General features: G+C 53.8%; 9 protein-coding genes across 9 annotated transcripts; 4 read left to right on the top strand and 5 right to left on the bottom strand.

Annotated features, from left to right (window-relative positions):
• Nucleotides 1–68: 68 nt before the first annotated feature.
• CLAFUR5_01701 (Separin) lies at nt 69–6,203 on the bottom strand (the record flags this gene model as incomplete). Its single annotated transcript, XM_047900849.1, has 1 exon — nt 69–6,203. The coding sequence occupies one exon, from the start codon at nt 6,201–6,203 to the stop codon at nt 69–71; it is 6,135 nt and encodes a 2,044-aa protein (XP_047755264.1).
• A 227-nt stretch (nt 6,204–6,430) lies between these two features.
• Nucleotides 6,431–7,084, top strand: CLAFUR5_01700 (uncharacterized protein; the record flags this gene model as incomplete). Its single annotated transcript, XM_047900848.1, has 1 exon — nt 6,431–7,084. The coding sequence occupies one exon, from the start codon at nt 6,431–6,433 to the stop codon at nt 7,082–7,084; it is 654 nt and encodes a 217-aa protein (XP_047755263.1).
• Nucleotides 7,085–8,034: 950 nt separating this feature from the next.
• CLAFUR5_01699 (Cytochrome P450 monooxygenase psoD) lies at nt 8,035–8,586 on the bottom strand (the record flags this gene model as incomplete). Its single annotated transcript, XM_047900847.1, has 1 exon — nt 8,035–8,586. One exon carries the CDS (start codon nt 8,584–8,586, stop codon nt 8,035–8,037), a length of 552 nt encoding a protein of 183 aa, XP_047756932.1.
• Nucleotides 8,587–8,815: 229 nt separating this feature from the next.
• Nucleotides 8,816–9,322, bottom strand: CLAFUR5_01698 (Cytochrome P450 monooxygenase virE; the record flags this gene model as incomplete). Its single annotated transcript, XM_047900846.1, has 1 exon — nt 8,816–9,322. One exon carries the CDS (start codon nt 9,320–9,322, stop codon nt 8,816–8,818), a length of 507 nt encoding a protein of 168 aa, XP_047756931.1.
• A 1,646-nt stretch (nt 9,323–10,968) lies between these two features.
• On the top strand, nt 10,969–11,789 carry CLAFUR5_01697 (Enoyl-CoA delta isomerase 3; the record flags this gene model as incomplete). Its single annotated transcript, XM_047900845.1, has 2 exons — nt 10,969–11,181; nt 11,265–11,789. The coding sequence occupies 2 exons, from the start codon at nt 10,969–10,971 to the stop codon at nt 11,787–11,789; spliced, it is 738 nt and encodes a 245-aa protein (XP_047756942.1).
• Nucleotides 11,790–11,823: 34 nt separating this feature from the next.
• On the bottom strand, nt 11,824–13,884 carry CLAFUR5_01696 (Peroxisomal acyl-coenzyme A oxidase 1; the record flags this gene model as incomplete). Its single annotated transcript, XM_047900844.1, has 1 exon — nt 11,824–13,884. The coding sequence occupies one exon, from the start codon at nt 13,882–13,884 to the stop codon at nt 11,824–11,826; it is 2,061 nt and encodes a 686-aa protein (XP_047756941.1).
• Nucleotides 13,885–14,265: 381 nt separating this feature from the next.
• On the top strand, nt 14,266–16,217 carry CLAFUR5_01695 (Malonate--CoA ligase ACSF3, mitochondrial; the record flags this gene model as incomplete). Its single annotated transcript, XM_047900843.1, has 2 exons — nt 14,266–15,698; nt 15,752–16,217. The coding sequence occupies 2 exons, from the start codon at nt 14,266–14,268 to the stop codon at nt 16,215–16,217; spliced, it is 1,899 nt and encodes a 632-aa protein (XP_047756940.1).
• Nucleotides 16,218–16,478: 261 nt separating this feature from the next.
• On the bottom strand, nt 16,479–17,323 carry CLAFUR5_01694 (uncharacterized protein; the record flags this gene model as incomplete). Its single annotated transcript, XM_047900842.1, has 2 exons — nt 16,479–16,514; nt 16,604–17,323. The coding sequence occupies 2 exons, from the start codon at nt 17,321–17,323 to the stop codon at nt 16,479–16,481; spliced, it is 756 nt and encodes a 251-aa protein (XP_047756939.1).
• A 478-nt stretch (nt 17,324–17,801) lies between these two features.
• Nucleotides 17,802–19,094, top strand: CLAFUR5_01693 (Nucleoporin NUP53; the record flags this gene model as incomplete). Its single annotated transcript, XM_047900841.1, has 1 exon — nt 17,802–19,094. The coding sequence occupies one exon, from the start codon at nt 17,802–17,804 to the stop codon at nt 19,092–19,094; it is 1,293 nt and encodes a 430-aa protein (XP_047756938.1).
• Between the last annotated feature and the right edge of the window lie 578 nt (nt 19,095–19,672).

The following is a 19,672-nucleotide window of genomic DNA, read 5'->3' as shown; positions in this document are numbered from 1 at the left end:
TATATCATGCTTCAAGCTATACCGTTCCAACGCCTTGCTCAAACGCTTCAACATTTTGCGGACAGTATCTAATCGCCAAGCCAAACTGGTATACCATAGACCACCGGCGCAGCACCGTTCAGATACCTCAGGTAACAGGCATCTCGGTTCCTCGCCACAGCCTCCACCAAACTTATCTTCTTCTGCCCTCTTTCGCGCGACACACTACCACTCCTGACCGGCGTCTTTGGAGGTACAGGGGTCTTCTTGACTTTCGGAGTCTTCGGCGTCTTACACGTCTTCTCTGGCGTCGAAGGTGCAACGACTTTCTCCCTCTTTCGCGGCGTCTTGGCGGGAAGCTTTGTGGAAGCTTGTGGGGCTTTCCATAAACCCCAGTCTTCGCCTACCGCAAGCGAGAAGCGATCGATGTCTTTGTCGGTGACATCCCACAGCGTTGCTAGGACGGACATGCACTTTCCTGTGGATTGTGCGGGTTCAAGCTCCGGGGCTTGCTGTGTCTGGCCAGCTAGCATGTACGTGAGAGGCACAGCAAACGCTTCCAATTTACCGTACTCAGTAACTGCGCCCGAAGAGCAGCCCATGAGCCACACAACCTCACTACACTTCTCAAGCCTTCTGACAGTCCTCGGACGAATGTACTGAGATCCGGCTCCATGACCGAAGTACAGCAGGGTCGATGTCGAGGATAATGCGGATTTGAACTCATCCTCGCTAGGCGCGTGGCGGACGATGGACTTCCAACCAGAACCCTCGGAAGCCGCAAGCTGTGACAGTTCTGGTGTCAGAATGCTCTCAGTGCTCTTGAGATCGCCACCTGGATTGACAATGTAAGTGCCGGACGAACGAGGCACGATGTAGCGGTCCTGCTCAGTAAGCTTTGACGCCTGGACCTGCTGCCGCATTGCAATGATCCGGTCCCGCAAAGAGTGCATGCTGTCCATTCTGCTGACACTGACATGCTCAAAACATGGCAAGCTCTCCCACGGAAATGCTTGCAGGCGTCGGTCAAGCACCAGGATGAGGTGTGCTCCTTCACTCGTCTTCTCATCTGAGTCGTGATAGCTCCTCATGGCATCGAGTACATCGACCACCATTCGATCAATATCGACCTCGTCATAGGCATTGCGCTCTCCATTGAACTGAAGAATGTCTACAACGAAGTAGAGCAGCTCTGCCAGCAGCTCGTCCAGCTCCAGCTCGCCGTCCTGATCACTGCCAAGACCAACGAAGAGCTCGAGGATTTGATCATCAAGCACAAGTCTCTTCGAGCCGCGCTTCGAGCCTCGTCGTGAAGGTAGATGCCGGTCCAGCATCGCCTCGAACGCCTTTCTAAATCGATCAAGCTGTTCCTGGTTCCGGCCGTGTTGCGACATGATGCCTCGAAAGCCACCAAGCCACAGATTCTCCATATTGATAAGAAGCTCGTGCATTCTCCTGTCTAGTGCTTCGCGCTCAGCCCACCAATTGGTCTTGGCACCTTTTGCGCTGGTGTCAAGGGTGCTGTGGCAGCTGAAGTTCGAGAGACTAATGATTTCTTCCAGCTCAGACTTTCCGTCCTCGAAGAGGAACGGTTCTTCCTCGGTCTCATCAGACTTTTGACGCGAAAATGGTATGCGCAGTACCACGGGAGCCTGCGAACCTCGGTACCTGGCAATGCAGAGCTCCTCGCATGACTCACTGAGGCACAGCGATACCACTGTCCAGCTCTGTGGCAGATTGTCGATGTACTCGCTCTGAAAAGATGCCGATGCTACATGCGTTGAGGGCATCGAGAGTTGTTCATTGGGCCACGCAAAGGAGTCAGACGAGCTGTTAGAAACTCGCTCGAGGCAAGCTACTGCCATCATGCTCTGTGAAGCATGGATGCGGCCCTGATCTACGAAGGACAATGGTTTGACAAGCTCAAGACTACTCCGAGACCTTGTTGTGGGGGTGGCCGACGTGATCATGCAAGTCGTTGACAATAGATCATACTGCTTATGTGCCTCGATAGTCGACAATACGGCGCTCGACTCTTCATGTATGGTAGACGCTGTCAAAGGCGAAATGTTGGCGGATGATGATCCTGTAGGAGCGACCTTCTTAGCCCCGCCGGCAGATCTTGAGGACTTAGGCGGTGCTTTGACCGTAGCTGACGTTGTTGATACTTCTGTGGAATCAAGTAGCTGAAGCGAAGGATAGGACAAGACCGACTCGGTCAAAACGCTAAGCGAGAAGTCTGCCTCGAGAGACTTGATGGTTTTGCTCAGAACCACTTCCTGTTCCAGTGATCGCCAATGAATGCCATGGCACTGGCCCGCGTAAAGTTCTTGAAGCTCACTGGTATCTCTGCAACTGTTACTGCCGTATTTGATCTCCATAGCAGCCGTGTTAAAGGCAATTTCAGCTTGGATCTTGCGCAGCAGATAAGGGATGGCTGTGGCTGCATTTTGCTTTGCCGAAGCCTCTAAGATAGCTCTAGGCTTCATAAGAGGCTTCGTGGGAGCGGCTCGGGACTTGATGGATTTCTTGAGAGCGGTACGAGACGATGCTGCCGCTGCTCTTGCTCCAGACGCTGGCTTAGCAGCGTCAGGAGGTCTAGACTTTGCGGCTGACGGTTCAGTGATGATCTGAGGCTTTGTTTCATCCGTCGCGATGCTTGCAGATGTCATGTCTTGCGACAACATTGTCGTTATGATCTTCCCGGCCTCTTGAAGGTGAGTGACGGCGGCTTTCGGTTCGCCTCGCTGTGCGCAAGCAGCTGCCTTTATTTTCCGTCGCTGGGCGCTTCTTAATGACAGCAGCGCCTCTTCTGTTGTCTCCTCTTGCTCTAAACAGAGTTCGGAGTCTTCGAAGCGACCTGCAATCGCCAAGAAAAGACCACGATGAGCTCTGACATCTGACAGTAAGCTCCATGATCCTACAGCTTCAGCAGTCTTGAGTGCTTGTTCTGATGCGTGGTTTGCTTCGTTATAGATCCCATGGTGTACATACATGTCCGAAAGGTGTAAAGTCGACTCACAGAGAGCTCGCACAACGGGCCAGAACGACGCACCTCGAAGCTCGTTTTTCTTGTGTGATCCCGGAGCTGCTGGCTTAAGATTGAGCTTGCTGACTTTGGTGGACAAAGCATCGGCAGGCGGATCTCTCGGCTCCTCTCCATCGTCAACGACTGGGGGCTTCGCGGAATGATCATTACGCTCTAGAGTAGCCCAAATGCTGTTCATGATCTTCGATGCTTGCTTTGCAGCACGCAGTGCGTCCTGGGGTAGGCCCGATGCCATCAGAAAGCGCGATTGTACCAACCATGCTCTGCCGTGCAACACCTTGTAATGCTGCGACTGTGAAGACCTGACGGCTTGAGGAGGTAGCCTTTGACGTGCTTGATATGCGTTTGTCAAAGCCCCGCGACATTCATCCACCTGATCAAGCAGAAGCGTACTCTCAGCCTTGGCAAGGTGATACTCAATCAAGTCCAGAGATGGTGCAGTCTCGTCGACGAGAGGCGATACCAAAGCCGAGTGCAGCACATCTCTTGCCTTCTCGGCATTTCCAAGAATCATGTGTACCCGTGCGAGCTTGCTTGCGCTGCCACATTGCTCTGTGGCAACGCCACGTAATTGTGTGCACTTATGAAGCAAGGTGCTGACAGACAGGCGTGATACATCATCGCCGAGCATTCCTAAGTACTCCTCTAGAGAGATCAGCTGTGCTATGAGCACAGTCGGATTGTCTATCGCACTGTCGATGTCTGCCGGATCATCCGCTTTTTCGAGCAATGTGTTCCATGTCTCCAGGGCGGAGTGCAACTCTGTGGACGAAGGGCGACCATCGCAGAAAGCTCGCGACAGGTTCAAAGTGGCACGAACATCCAATAGGTAGCGCTTGAGACCTTCGTCCTTGGCTAAGTCTGTAATGTTGTCGAGCGTCGCTTTGCTCAAGACCGCAATTGTGTGTGGTGGCAGAAGCTCAGGATACTCTTCGCGAACACGCAGGACCAGCGCTGATAGTCTGGCTCGTCGTATCGGGAATACAGCCGCATCGTATGTCTTTGACAGTCTCCGCACAAGCTCCTGCACGAGCTTGGACAAAGCCTGTCTGTATTTTGGCTTGTGCGCTAGATCTAGTGAGTTCTTGAGTTGCAACTCGAGCAGGGTGCCTCGCTCTGCTGTCTCCAGGCCATCGTCATCCACAACACAGCTTGCACTCTTTTCCGGACCAGATATGATAGCTTTCGTCACCAGAATCTTGAGGATTCTGCCGAAGGCTATAGCAGTACCGGAAGAGCAGCAGAGTAGTGCGAGAGGAGAGGAAGATGCCTTGTCCGTGAGCCGGCGAAGGGCGCCAGACTTGATCATGACTGACGCGGTGTCCGAGCTGACCCAAGAGGTCACATCCTCGCCCGAGCCGCACTTGGACAACGCCAAATGCACAATCTCCTGAGCAGTTGCTACATGCTTTCCAGGACATAACCGTACGTATCGCGACGCGAAAGCTGCTGCGGCGCATAGTAAGCGCTTTTGTTCTTCCAGTTGTGTGTCATTACGAGAGTTGAGTCTGACTACTTGCGCCAGTTCCAACAGCAGCATCTCGTAGTCGGACGAGGTGCCAGACAAGTCCTTCTGTAGGCTCTCGACGATAGTCTTCAGATCCTGCTGATCGGACATCCCAGAAGACATCTCGTGGGGCGTTGCCAATTCTGCACATCCTCGTCTGATTGAAGCCGCAATGTAACGTGCATGGCTCATTTCAAGCTTGTGGCATTGCGTAAGAGCCAGGTCTGCATAGTAAGTCGATTGCTCTTGCGATCCCGCCAGCTGCGCTATCCTGGAAAGTGTGATCAGTACCGTGAACCCGGCGCCAGTACTATCGCTCGTCTCGTGGGCGTCGCAGCCCAAGGATCGATAGCTTGCCGTACACGTCTCCAGTAGCTTTTCCGCATCGCCGCGCGAGCTTGTCCGACGCAAGAGTGTGGACAAGCATTTTGAGAAAGGCCCGACGACGTCTTTCTCGGTATCTTCTGGTCGCTTCATGAGCCTCCTACTCTCCCGTTGAAGTGATAATGAAGCCACTTGCAGCCGAAAGACGGACAGAGGCGCTGCATAGAGAGTTCTGTCTCTGGAATTTTCATCTGCTGCTGCTGATATGCTGGGACACAGTTGGAGCATGGTTCGAGAGAGAGTTTCTAGTTGCTTCGCAGCTTTGATGGGATCCGCTCCACTCTCAACGTGTCGTAGGATGGTTCCAGCGGGTGATTCCTGAGACCCTGAGCACAGGAGTTCGGCAACTCTCTCGACAATGGATCCACTAGTGGTGAGTACAAGAAGCTGCATCACGTGCAGCTGATAAATGATCAGCGTTGGAAGGACCAAGGGCATAGCATGTACATGCCGGTGGAGGAGGAGCAGACTCCAGTGAGAAGCATGCTGCGAGGGCTTTGCGGAAGTAGCAGGGCCTGGTCTAGAGCCAGGCACAGCACGTGCCGCGGTCTCCAGACTGTGTTTGACGGAACGGAGCTGCTTAGCAGCAAGTGCACGATGGTCCAGGGTCAATAGCTTGCCACACAGCGAAAGCATTCCAGTTTCCAAGTGCCATTGCGGAAGCTCGCGAATGCCCAACGTCTTCACGTCCGTGGATCGCAAGCATGAGAACGCGAGTCTTGCACATGCGGCGACACATTCTAGATGGATCGAGCCGGGTGAAGTGCTTGTCACCGAGGCTTGAGATGGCCGCCGCTGAGATCGTGGCTTCTTCCCCGTCGATGTCGGGACGGGCGTGGCATTGGCGCTCCGGAGCTGAAGCGCTTTGTGCGATGGCGTAGAAGGCTGTTTCGCAGTCGAATGGCGCTGTGCAGACGATGCTCTTCGCTGCTGTTGTGGTCCTGGTTTCGTGGCGTCGGTGAGGAGCTTCAAGGTAATGTTGACAATCTCGGTGGCGAGCGCATATCGTGCTTTCGCGGGCACGGGCGCAGGTACATCCTCCAAGACCTGGACCTCGGGCGCCTGACGTCCTCGCGCAGTCGGTGTGCGCCGTGCTGGCGGAGTGGGTGGCCGTTTCGTGATGGCGCGTCGAGCTGTGGAGGCTGATGCAGCTCCGGTCTTGGCTGAAGCCGGCCGGGGCGACGGCTCGCAGAGTAAAGTGTGCAGTGTGGTGACGGTGGCAGAGGAAGCGCCGCCACTCGTGATGGCCGCCTTCACTGCCTCCGCTGCGGCCGCTGTCGCCATGCGCTCGTTTCGACGGGTCAAATAGACATTTCCACTGATGCACGCACAGACGGCCCGCGTCGTGGTGGAAGAGCATTGAATGCCATGTATTATGCTCGCCATGCCGGGCGGGTGTTGCTACGGATACGCCCGGCGTGCCGGCCAAGAATATTCCACTAGCTTTCTCGCTCCAGATCTGGAACATGTTTGCACGTGAGGACCGACATCGATCAGACGGTACATCCATCATGGCACCATCCAGAGCATTGCTGGCTCCGCGTCATGTATGCACACACTGGGTGCAGGCACTTGGTCTGCGACGGCAGTACAGCGCAACGACAAATCTCTTCTACGCCGAAGCGTCATGCCTCCCGCGAGTCGCAACGCCCTCCTTCTGCTCATCTTTGATCCCGAGCTTCTTGCGGCGGCCTGCTAGCAAGGCGGCAGCTGTACGCAGGGCAGAGATCCGCGATGCTGGCGCAGACGAGCGACGCACTGGCCTCATCTTCCTGTTCCTGGGCATTTTCGTTGGCTCCAATGCCATCAACATTATCGGCATTCGAAGGGAGATGCTGAACTTCACCCGCCAGACAGACGCGAAGCTGGAACTGCTACGCGACGTCGTACAGAAAGTGCAGAATGGAGAAGACGTCGACGTGAAGAAGGCGCTCGGCACTGGTGACCCTGAACAGGAAAAGGAGTGGGAGCAAGTGATGCAGGAGCTGGAGAATACGGATATGCTGTGGGAAGGGCGGAAGAAGAGAGATGCGAAGCGTGCCGCAAAGGCTGAAGAAAGGAGGCTGAAAGATGAAGAGAAGACCCGAGCGAAGGAAATGGCCCAACATTCTCCAGACAGCAACAACGAGGCACCTAAGACATCGAGGCCCAAGTTTTTGATGTGAGGATGATAGTACATGTTACATTACGCTTCAGGATATGCCTCATATCTTCCACACCACACGACGATTGATCAAAGGGCTCTGGACAACTACGAGAAAACAGCTCCCCAGCCATGGTCTCTGTCGCCCTGCACTCCTCCTGTCCAGAAACTGCGCGGTTCTGGGAGCTCTCCTTGGGCCATCTGGTCTGCATACTCTCGATTGATGATCTTCGCTCGTACCTGACTGCGGACAGTCAGATCAAACTTGAACGGCATCGGTTTCGCTATAAAGAGAGGACTGAAATCCATTGTAGGGTCACCTTCGTGTTCTGGACGTTGCTGTTTCTCCCGGAAGATCGAGTTTGGAGGTAGATATCCATAGCAGCCCGGGATGTCGGGAGCCAGATCGTCGTGATGTCCGGCCTTCACTCAGCGCGCTCTTGGTACGATCAAATCTACTTCCTCATCAAGCGCAACCTCGGCGAGGGATTCCTTTACGTAGGAGACGTCGAGACTCTCGGCAATGGAGCTGCGCAAATTCGTGCTCGACATCCTGCTGCACACCCCGTGTAGCGTCTTGCTTTCGAGTGAGAGACTTAGCGCCGAGTCATTCGAGTGCTGTTTCCAAAGAGATGTCCCCGACTCAGCGCCGAGGCCAGAATCGTCGGAACTCCGCCTGTGCTTGGTCTTGGAGATTGCATCATCTTCCAGAGGAGGACTGGCGGGCCCCTGATCAGATTCAAGTATCTCGAAAAGAGTCGTTGAATCAGAAGAGCAGCTACCTCGTCGCGAAACACTTTCTCCTGCTTCATTCAGACGGTGCTTCACATCCAGTCCCGCTCGAGAGTCGCCTATCGTTGTACCGGAGGTCGATATCGAGAACAGCCAAGCAAAACTCCCCAAGCCAACAAACAGATCCGCTTCCGCGACGCCCATACCCAAGCATGTGCGCTTCCCGTAGCCAAATTGCGACTACTGCGTAATGGTGGGATGTGTTGTCAAAGGTTTCCGATAAGTTGGATACTGCTCCTCTAACCACCTCATAGGATTCCACTCTTCTGGCTGTGGGAATACCTTCGGATCTCTGGAGATTGACCACTCCAGAGGATGAACCACGGTTCCTTTTGGTATATGGTACCCCTCATACACATCATCATCTTCCAATGCATGAGGGATCCCAGTTGGTATAAGAGGTCTCCATCGAAGTGTCTCACGAATAAAGGCGCGGAGGACTGGCATGTTGGGCACATCAGCGAGCGTCGGCATACTATCCCCAACAACGCGGTCGATCTCTTCGTGAAGGATGTGTTGAAACTGTGCATGGTGGGTCATCGCGAGACAGAAACTCTGCATTGGTGCGGCGATGGTGAGGGCGCCGGCTATGCCGTGCATACCGATGGCATGGGCGCCTTCGAGACGGTTGGAAAAACCTAGGCTCGTTTGGTTCTCGAGGAACGTCTTGGTCCAGGATGGGGTTAGACGAAGTGGAGTCGGGGTTGGTCTCGATCGATTGTTCTGCCTCATCTTGCAGCGTTTTGAAGAACTTCGTTTCGGTCTTGCCTCGTCGCAGCTCCCAGGCTTTGGCCTTGCACCATCTAGCAGGGAGCGACATGACGACAGGAAGCTTGTTGCCCCAAGAGCCGTTGGGTGAGACAGCGACGAGCAACTCGCAAGCTCGTTGCTTGAGCTCATCAGCCGGCGTCGGCGTTCCCCATGCGAGACGACATGTCGTTCTTGCGACGAAGGACTCTAGCTATTCGTCGTACTTTGTGGGCTCAGTCATCAGCTCATGTAGAAGACCAACAGTCTCCAGCTCAGGGTATCCGAAGAAGTCAGCCTTTTGCGACTGATCCAAGATCTGCTTGCCGAACTTGCGTTGACGGGACCAGGTAGAGTTCGGAGACATCAACGGAACGTACTTGTCGCTGGTCCGATTGTCCTGCTCCAAAGCTGGTATGAGAGGTCGTCCAGAGTAGATTGCGCTGCGTTTCGACAACAGCTCTTGAGCAACATGATCGCGAGTCAACCAAACGTGGTTCGTCCCTCCCAGATTGACTTGGTATATTGGCCCGTACTTCTCTGCCCACTCATGGAACTTCGTCCAGACACATTTCGAGGTGATGTCGAGGACATTGCCGATGAATGGGAGCCCTGGTGGCCCAGGCAATCTGGTTCCCGCCGGAGGCGACAATATCCTCGTACTGCGTGGAAGGAGAGCGACGGTGACGAGCACGAGCAGAATGAACAGTGTGACAAGCATAATCTTGCATGGTCGAAAGATAAGACCTGGTCGGCGGGCGATGCTCTGGGACGATACACGGGGAAATACTGGCGATTAAGAACAGTATCTTTTGATTGCCATTGCTGACCAATCAATGCCCACTGTCTCAATATCAACCACATATAATAATAGCAGTAAGCTCTTCCATGATGAAGCCAAAGCCGAGATCACTATGGCACAAGTCAAGAGGACAGCAGCCACACAAAGCATGACCTCATTGGACTGAGAGCAGAACAGCAGTCTCACGGAAGAAGACGCAGTTGAACCTTACGATCGTCATTGCATTGGCGAAGTCTTGGAACTATATTGATTATCGCTTCGAACACATAGTGCAGGATTGATCAGGACTCCATCCCAGGACCATCATCTTCGCGCAGCTTGTTGCTGGGCAGTGTCACTGAAAGTTCCATGGCAACAGGCACGACTCTGGCTTTGTATACCGTAGTACTGCCTTGACGGTGTAGATCGAGCGTACAACTTGTACGGAGCTTCACTCTAAATGTGCTGGCTGAGCTCTGGTGAGCCTAGCCAGCATGATCTCAAACCCAATGGGCAGACCCGATCTGGTGGGAGGTTCTTCCTGATGCTAGACACAGATGAGGGTGAGCATGTCTAGATGCATCATCCAGCGAGAGGCTCCCACCGCCCAGGACCGAGCGATAGTGTCGACTCTGTTCCTGTTGGCCGTATCGAGTCCCTTTCCTGAGCTATGACCCGGATCTGACGAATGAGCACTTCTGTGCAGCACCAACTGTACCGCCGCGAAGCGCGAAGTCGCCAGTACTTGTCGCGTTACTTTCGAACATCACGATCTGGTTATGCACCTTTAATGAGGTAATGCCGTTCGAAAGCGTTCGAACTGTCAAGTCATGGTTCATGGACTCTCTTCACGCACGGAAGTGAAGCTCAGAGGTTCATTATGCTGCGAGTAATCATTGGTAATTCCCCGATGGGCTGGTTTGCATACGCCATAAGGCTAGCAGATAAGCATATGAAGGATTCTATGGGGTTTCGAACCTTCTGCATATGCACGACTCGTGTGAAGCGAGGGACCTTTCTGTCAATATACTCGACACGTCACTGCTGCAAGCCAGACAGATACCAACATTGTACTCTACCCTACAGCGAAGACCATGTGCCGTGTCCAGTCTGCAGTAACCATCCGGCCTGGATTATTGAGCCGACCATGGACTTAGGCATATCCTAAGACTGCAGTGCTTTCCAGCACATTAGCAATACACGCGACCCCGACCCCGACATTCGACGTGCACGTACATACATGATACGGCGGGCTTCAAGCCGTGGTCATTGACTCGGTGTCTACGATCAGGGCTTCCATCTTCCTGGATCCATATCCTATCGGATGCGAGATCACGTTACACGTTACGAAGATGCAGCGTGGTTGTCGTTGGCGAAGAAAGACAGGCAGCCTGAGGCAGGAGGCAAGCTGCCCAGTGCTGAAGTCAAACAAGCGAAGTCGGCAAGCTCCTTCTCCACTCTACCCGACATCCTCGGCCTACTGCAGCGACCTCATTGACACCGACAGACATCATCAACTCATATGTACATGTAGGGAGCACAACAAACGATTGGCACCTCCATCACTTCTCATATACCGATTCAACATGTCTAAGTCCATCATTGACGAGCCAGATCTGGCGCTAGACCAATATGACAACATCTTCATCCTGACCATGCGAAAAGCACCAGAGAACAGAATCAACAGCGCCTATGCCCAGAAACTAATCGCAGCATACAACAAAGTCCACAAGATCCTCGGAGACGATGCAGAAGGGGCTGTCATCACAAAGGGCAACGATGCCAAATTCTGGTGTACAGTAAGTGTCACGGCCAATTCGCAGTGTGGCAATCACCTCCACATCCTTAACAATGTCAACGAACAAATCCTGACACTTCCCAGGGCCTCGAACTAGACGAAGCCGACAACAATCCTTACGCCAATTCCGAGGGCTTCTATCCCCTCCTGGCCACCCTAGTCGACTTTCCCTTCCCCACCATCGCTCTCATCACCGGCCACACCTTCGGCGGTGCAGGACCATTCGCTCTCTCCCACGACTACCGCATTATGAACTCCAAACGGGGCTTCATCTCCATGCCCCCTGTAAATCTAGGCCTTCACTTCCCCGGGATTGGCGCTCTACCACGCCTGAAGTTGCAACCACAAGTGGCACGGAAGATGTTATTGGAAGCGCACCGCTGGACCGGCGAGCAGGCTTTAAAGGACGGGATTGTGGATGAGATTGCGGAGCCGGAGAGAATGTTCGATGTGGCGATGGCGAAGGCGAAGCAGGTGGCGCCAAAGTCGAAGATGGGGGTTTGGAGTCTTTTGAGGAATGAATTGTATGGAGATGCGGGGAGGCATTTCCGGGAGATCAGTTATATCCATGGGAGCATGGTTGGATCAGCGGCGAAGGCGAAGATATGATCCATGTATTCAAGGTTGATTGTACGGAGCTATGCTATAGCTTGGCTAGTATGTCCTTGATGCCCAGTCCGCCACCTCTGACGATCTCCTCATCTTTGTAATACGAGTTGAACGTAATCTCGTTCAGCGGGTTCAGTCTATGGGCCCTGTTGAACAGATCTTCATACACCTTACCGTCCGATCTTCCCAGAGCACTGTCCAGAAGGAAGTCAGGTATACTCCACGCATCGACGAGCCTCACAGCATGAGGCCTGATCTGAGCCATGAGATCCTGGATCCTTGCAGTCAGCTCGTCCAGGTCCTCGTCACAAACAGCGTTCGCCTTGGCAAAGTCACGAGCCTCGTTGTCCATGGTGAAGTAAGCGAACAGGCGGAATTGGAGCTGGAGGTGCGATCTCAGTGTTGATGAGAGGTTGGAACGCGACATAGCTTCGTGGAAGTTTGTCACCAGTATCGACTGTGACTCAGCCACGCTGGCTTTTCGAAGTTGAAGGAGCATGCTGTTCCAGCTACGCTTCTTCTCAAACCGATCAACGTATGCACGATACGTGATGTCTCGTGACCTGCGATGGAAGGCATTCATGAGCTGCTCATCACTGTCGAAGATGCGGTATGGTGATGGCTTCGAGCCCTTCTCATTCTTCAGCCAGTCTCGGCAGATCTGCTCGAAGTCGTCCTGTGCTTCGCCCTTCGATGCCACAGCTGCTTGCATATGTTTGATAAGATATCGTGCAGTCTGCTGCGTGATCATCCAGTTGTCTCCTTCGACTGTGGGCTTGGACAGATAGTCATTGTTAAGCTGAATAAAGCCACTCGATGCCATGAAGCCATGACCACCCATGGCCCTTCGACAGGTTTCGATACTGTTGGCTGCCAACTCGGTGCACAGGCTCTTGAGACCAGACGACTGAGCATGTAGTATTGCGAGTTTGCTGAAATCTCCCTTGTCGATCTCGGCTCTGGTGCTGGAGTACAAATTGTGCATAGCCTCGCCAGTATAGTGTAGTGCGTATGCTGTGGCCAGGAGTGGTAGGATGCGGATCTGCACTGTTGGGTAGTCTAGCACGGACATCTCTGGGGCAAATTTGTCGCTGCTGTCACGGTCCTGGAATTGCTTTCTGATCGTAGCATATCGAACAGCGATCGTTACAGCTCGGGCGATAATCAGCCTCGCATGCATGATGATGCTGGCTCGTACTGCCGTCAGACTGCCGTATACAACAGCTGGGTTGGCAGGCTTCGTATAGGTACAGTTGTTTGGGTCTATCCTCGAGTAATTCGACAGCATAGCAGAGTGCGGTACCCGGATGTTGTTAAGTAAGAGGTACCCGTTATCCATTGAAGCGTAGCCGTACTTCGGGCCAATGTCTCCAACAACGATGCCTTCCAGAGGTTGGTGTGTCTTCATATCTCTGATCTGAACGATGAATGTATGTGGCCCGTGGTTGATTAACTCCGTTGACTCTCTCGACTTGGGCACATGGAGCTGTGCAACAACAATAGCATGATTCGCAGTACGTCCCATGCTACCATTCCACCATTTGCTGGCCGTTAGTGTTGGGCTGTGAATGACGAATTCTCCAGCTTTGGGATCCCACGTCGCTCGACACTCCAAGCCTTTGACATTGCTGCCATGGCCCAGCTCTGTTTGCGCATAACACCCTATGACCTCCCACCGTTCGATTCGAGGCAACCAGTGCTTTCTTTGCTCCTCGCTGCCCTGCTCTCGAATGGTGGTCGGGAACATCGCCTCGTGGACCATGAAAGGACTAACATCGTCGCACAGGTACTCTGCCATCTTAAAGTCTTCCTCGTCCCAGGCATGTTGGTCCATGTACCTTCGGAGTTTCTTGGCTCGTGCCAGGCCTAGCTGGTAGCGTTCTGGTCTTGCCAGGTTCAGCTGCTTCTCCTTCCGGAACAATGGATCTTTCTCGATTATTGGCAGAATCCGCCGTTGCCTGGAGAGGAAGTCATTTCTGGAGAGAAGGTGTTGCGACAGCTCGTCAACCGGTACATCTGACTGCCCTCTTTCTTTTGACAGTATTTCCGGCCCTGTTGGCGAGGCCGGCTTCAGATTATCTGAGAAGTCCGGCATGATGGCTCCAGTGCCTAGATAGTCGTGCTGTCTGTCGACGGTGTCTTGCTCACGTTGTTGATGGCTCCACGATGCAATATAAGTTTTGCTGACTCGTCATCAACGTCAATGGTATAACAACGTCTATGACCTTGATACCCTCGGCAATGTACCCGAGATTCGGAGCGCGTAAGCGTGAGAGATGTCCATTGACCACATCTCACCCCATGCGGGGTTCGCGGCTAACGGCACCTCACCCGTTGTGTTTCATGATCATGTACTGTACAATGTCTCGCCAGCGATCTCGGCCTCGATATGCTGTGAGGACATGTTGTGCAAGTACACTGAGACCGGTCAGCATTCTAATCCATTGTGGCTCGTTGATTAGCGGCAACGAGCCATATGCCACCGACGTTCCCGAGCATAGCTGCCCTATTTCGTCAACTGGAGAGAAAAACAGTAAACTCGTCCTCGACTTACACTCCAGACGCAAGAACCGCACACAGCGATTGGGATTCCAAGAACATCTTCTCAGATGTATTGCCACTGTCAACCATCATGAGATCGCCATGCACTACAGCCGACCCAGGCGATCGAACACAACACGTACCACCACACACAGGCGACAATGTCTTTCCTTGCCATCCTCTCTTCAATCGCCTTGTCCGCTTCGCACATGCAGATCCACCGCGGACCTGCATTCGAGATGTCAACACAGGCGTCGAAGCAACTCATCTCCAGCTCCTGAGCGATGTCTTGGCCTTTCGGTCTCGAGTCTGGTCGAACCTAAGTTCTCCAACTAGACAAGCTCTGACTAACCGCGAGGAAGTCTACATCGCGATTTTGGCTGGAGGTGGATATGAGTTCGCCGTTGCGATCCTGGCGGCGTTGGCATTGGGATCAGCAGTAGTGCCCATGACCACCGCGCTTCCGCCCGAGGAAGCACTTTACTTTGCGCAAAAGTCCCGCGCGGCTGCGCTCTTAGTATCTTCAGACGCGTTACGACTTGGTCTGTCGCTAGAAAAGCTGGTCAAGGACCGCGACGCAAGCTCGCTTTTCATCTGCATACCGGTAGCGCCTTCCCTGCAAACGCCACCTCTGCGACCATCGCAGATTATCGTCTCCTCGGATCGGTTTCTCGATGATAACGCGCCGGGTGTGGTGATCTTCACCTCAGGCACGACCGGCCCACCAAAGGGTGCCGTGATGCGGCGAGCCTTCGTCCACGATGAAGCGATGAGTGTGGTCGACCATTACGGCATAACCTCCAACGATGTGTGTCTTCACCTCTTGCCCGTGCACCACGCGACCGGAATTGGGATGATGTTCTTTCCTTGGCTGATCTCTGGGGCCTTGATGGAGTTCCGAAGTGGTAGCTTCGATTCCAAGTGGACGTGGGAACGATTGCGCAAAGGAGGAGTGACATTCTTCTCAGGAGTACCGACAATATACATGCGTATGATGCGATACTTCCAGCAGCACATTTCGTCGAAGCCGGATGCGCAAAATTATGTTGACGGAGCGAGGAGTCTCAGAGCGTGTATCTGCGGAACATCGGCACTTCCCAAACCTATCGCAGACTTCTGGCGAGGGCTTCTCGGCAAGAATATTCTTCTCAGATATGGCATGACCGAAACCGGTGCTGTCTTCAGAGTCCGCATAGCAGACAAAAGCGTACCCGATGGCTCAGTAGGTAATTTGTTGCCCGGTTGTGAAGTCCAACTATCGGAGGGGGACCAAGGGGAAGTGCTTGCCAAGTCGCCAGGGATGTTCTCGAAATTCTTGTTTGATCCCGAAGCGACCGCTGTTTCGCATACTGAAGATGGGTTCTACAGGTGAGCCTGTCATATCCGAATCCGGCGACCTCGCATTGCTGACGAACGTGTAGGACGGGTGACATCGCTCGAAAAGAAGGCGATTACTACTTTATCATGGGAAGAGCGAGTGTCGACATAATCAAGTCCGGAGGGTACAAGATCAGTGCTCTCGACATCGAGCGTGAGATACTCGCCTTGCCCTACGTCGCCGAAGTCATGATCGTAGGAGTTCCCGACGATGAGTATGGCGAGCGGGTAGCTGCAGCCCTTTGCCTGAAGCACGAAGGCGATCTGCCTGTAGCAGAGAAGAAGTTTGCGCTGCGAGATCTCAGCATACAGAAGCTTCGGCAAGACCTTCGCGACCGGTTAGCAGGCTATAAGATGCCCACTGTCTTGCGCGTCATACCTGGCGAGTTGCCGAAGTCCGGGACTGGAAAGATTGTGAAGAAGACCTTGGGACCGCAGTTCTTTCCTCCAGACCAGTATACGAACGTGTCAGAAGTTCAAGTCTGGGAAAAGGCCAAGGCAAAGCTATGAACAATCTCCCGCTGGGAGCCTGGCTGCCGAATATTCGCTGCACCGTAACAGCGCTTGATGTCGCGGGTCAGCTGTCGGAAGGGAGAGGGATTGTCTTGTCCGCGCTAGTGGGAAACGGGTGCCAACGACATGTTACATTGATAAATGTTCCTAGAGCAGCGCAGCTGCTTATAGTAGGCCCAGCCAGAGTCTATTGGTGGCATGGCATCTGTCCAGCCTGGTTTGGTGGACCTTGCCTCGTCGATGTTGCTATGCGATTTCCTAAGAGGAGAACTTCGCCTTGCGTCGTTCAGCTGCCTGCACAGGTAAAGTGTCAGCCACGCAACCACATTCTCGATCCCCAGTCCATGCGCATGACCACAGAATGGTCCAGATAGAACACTCACCTCTTTATCTTTGTCGGTCATCCAGCTTGGGTAGCCGCCATTGCTCTTCTCGTTGCTCTCCTTCTTCGGCTTAGCCTCACCGCCACCACCTCCCTTCTTACCAGGCCGCACCTTGCTCCTCTTGCGAATGCCACCATCGTTCTCCGCGCCTTCGCGTCCACGCTTACCATATGGCTTCTCTGTCGATAGTGCTTGGTTGAGCATGCCCAGACCCGGCTCACCCTCGACGCCAAACTTCTTCGCGCGTTCCATCTTCTTGATGTTCTCTAACATCTCGGGTGGGTTGCCGAACTTCTCTGCGCGCTTCTTCAGCTTCTCCAGCTCCTCGTCGATAGTGCGATCTGGCATTGTGCTCGTTGGCTTCGCCTCTGTCGTGCCTTCCGGAGGCGCAACGCTCAGGTCATCTGTCTTGGCAGGATCGATCGCGGCTTCTTGGTTAGGCACGGCTTGTGGGTTGGACACCTCACCGACACCTCCTGCTGCTATCGCGTTTGCGGCAGGTTCTGTTGTTGCTGCTTTCGCCGTCTCTGCTGCTGGCTCCTCGTCCCAGTCGATCTCGTCCTCTGCTTTTGCGGGTGCTGCTGCTGTGCCGCTGTCCGCTTTTGCATCGTAGTCTTCGAGTCGCTTCACCAGGTCAGCCTTCTTGCCTGTGTGAGGAAGGCTGCGCTCTTTGCATAGTGCCGCAAGCTCGTCGTTCTTCTTCTTAGAGTAGTCGACCATCTTCAACAGCAATATGCGCGTTCGAAGCGGTGTGGGTGCAGTAGGCGAACCGGCGCGTGTGATCAAGTGGAGGAAGTTGGCGGCAGTAGTGGATGCTGTGATGTTGATGTCGGCGTGAAGATGAAGGCGCGTTGGAATGAGGCCAGGTCAAGCTGGCGCATTGACTGCAGGTGCACTAATGTTTTATGGGGCTACCCAGTAACTCGGGAGTCTCGGGTCGAGGTGGATCCTGGCAACGCGCGATCCAGCACAGACGCGACTTTCTCTCAAGTGAATTAGACCACTCCTTCAATGACTTCTTTGTCTTTCGACATCGGAAACTGGCGCATGCGAGTCTCCGAATAGACGAACCCATCGACCTTTGGAACATGCCAATCTAGCCTCCCGACGAAACTCCCAGAAACGAAGACACAAACATCGTCAAAGCTTCCCTTCTCGATCAACACTCCCGTCAACGTCTCAGCTACACACATTCACGATGTTCAACCTCCGCAGCTCACAGCAGCAGCGTCCACTTGGCATGCAAGTACATGCTGTTCCCGAAGCAGAGCGCTATATCGATAGCACTGGTCGGAAGCTACCTTGGAGCTACGACACTGCCAACACCAACGCAGACAATGAGCCTGCGCCACAAGAGAAAGGCCCTTTTGGCCGGAGTATGAGGCGGACTCGAAGCGGCGCATCGCGTTCGAGGTCGAAGACAGCGGAGCCACGACGGGAAGAGGATAGACTGAAAGCAGAGAATACCGCAGCTGAAGACCTTGTGTTCGGTTCATTACGCAGGGCCGGCACCAAGGACGAGTCAAAGAGAGAAGCTTTGGGTGAAGTAGACCCGAATTCGCAAGCAGCTTCAGGGCGGGGCGCCGACGATGAACCTACAGAAGTGTTATTGTACGGCTTCGGAGAGGACTTGCAATGGTCTGCGATCGACTTTTACGAGCGGGTCTCGAATGGTGTGATTCTCGAGGACTATGAGCGCGCGCCACCTGGGTCGAGATACGACACATCACGGACACTGGGACGAGCCGCTGCGCAGAAGAGCATCTCGCGAGCGGCATTGAGGAAGAAGAACAAGTTCGCAGGCGGAGGACACTGGATCAAAGTAACATTTGACACAAGAGGAGCTGCTGAACTGGCGATCGCGCGAGCACCGCATACCATCAAGGGCCATATGGTGTTCGCCGAGTTCTTCGTCGGCCACGGACCACAGAAAGACGAGCCGGTCCTGGCGACACAAGCAGGCGCACAGATCACGTCCGATGCACTTCCTCCAACATTTTCTACACTCCCGCAGGACCAAGGCACTCCAGAGGGGTCGTCAGCAACAGCATCATCCGCAACAGCTACAGCACCTGATGGTAGCAGGCAAGGTCGTATACCGCCTCCACCGTGGAACATGGCCCTAGCAGGAGTTGTCCAAGATTCTCCTGCCGCCAGCACATCGACTATGAACGGCGCAGCGCCACAACGACCAGTAACGACCAGCTTCCAGACCCAGTCGCAGTCGCAGACTGTACTACAACCTCGACGAGGCCGGATAGAAGGCGCAACACGAATCGAACCGCTGCCAGCAGAACTCGCTATGGCACCGAAGCAACCAAAGGCATCGTGGACATCGTGGATCGGCGCAAGCGAGGTGATAGGATCGGCGGTACCTAGGAAGCAAGACAACACTTTCGACTGGGAAGTGGCAAGCTTCTACTGGAAACTCTTCTATCTGCTAGATCAGCTCCTGGGTACAGACTTTTGTGGGCTAAGGTTGGATGATTGAGAAGAGTTCGCAGATCTCAGCTAAGCAGAGCCGGGTTGCATGATCTTGTGGTATAAGTGTATGATACGAGGGTGGCCCTGGTATCACCATAGAAGTCAACAATGTTTGCGTCTTCTTCAGGAACAACTCATCTTTCAACGCCTTGTGACTCAGCCAGCGAAGCAGCTGGCCATCCTGCTTGCAGAACAGTTGTTGCGAACATCGCTGAGGTGGGTATCGCGCGGGTGAGGTCGTCGCTAGCACACATATGGATTTGGCGCGCAGATCTTGTCGACCACATCGAGCCTTTGGCCAACATCGATGGTCTCTTCGCGCGGACGTTTGGAACGGGTCGTACAACGGATGAAGCCCCGACTGCGGGAGAGCTTTGACTAGATATTGTGAGCGTCTTGGAGAGTGTAGTTGAGTACTGGGCGCATCGCTCGAAGGTTGTTAATTATCATCTCCTCGGATGGAGTGGGATGTCATCTCGATGTATCATGCATGATTGTTCGCATTAGCCGTCATCTGTCTGCTGAAGTCGCAAATGCCTCTGTTCTCGGAGCGCCGAGGTTCTGCTGTCGATCGTGTTGCTACGA

This window comes from Fulvia fulva, chromosome 1, assembly GCF_020509005.1.
Source record: "Fulvia fulva chromosome 1, complete sequence".
Taxonomy (NCBI): domain Eukaryota; kingdom Fungi; phylum Ascomycota; class Dothideomycetes; order Mycosphaerellales; family Mycosphaerellaceae; genus Fulvia; species Fulvia fulva.
This window is presented reverse-complemented; position numbering and strand designations above follow the sequence as displayed.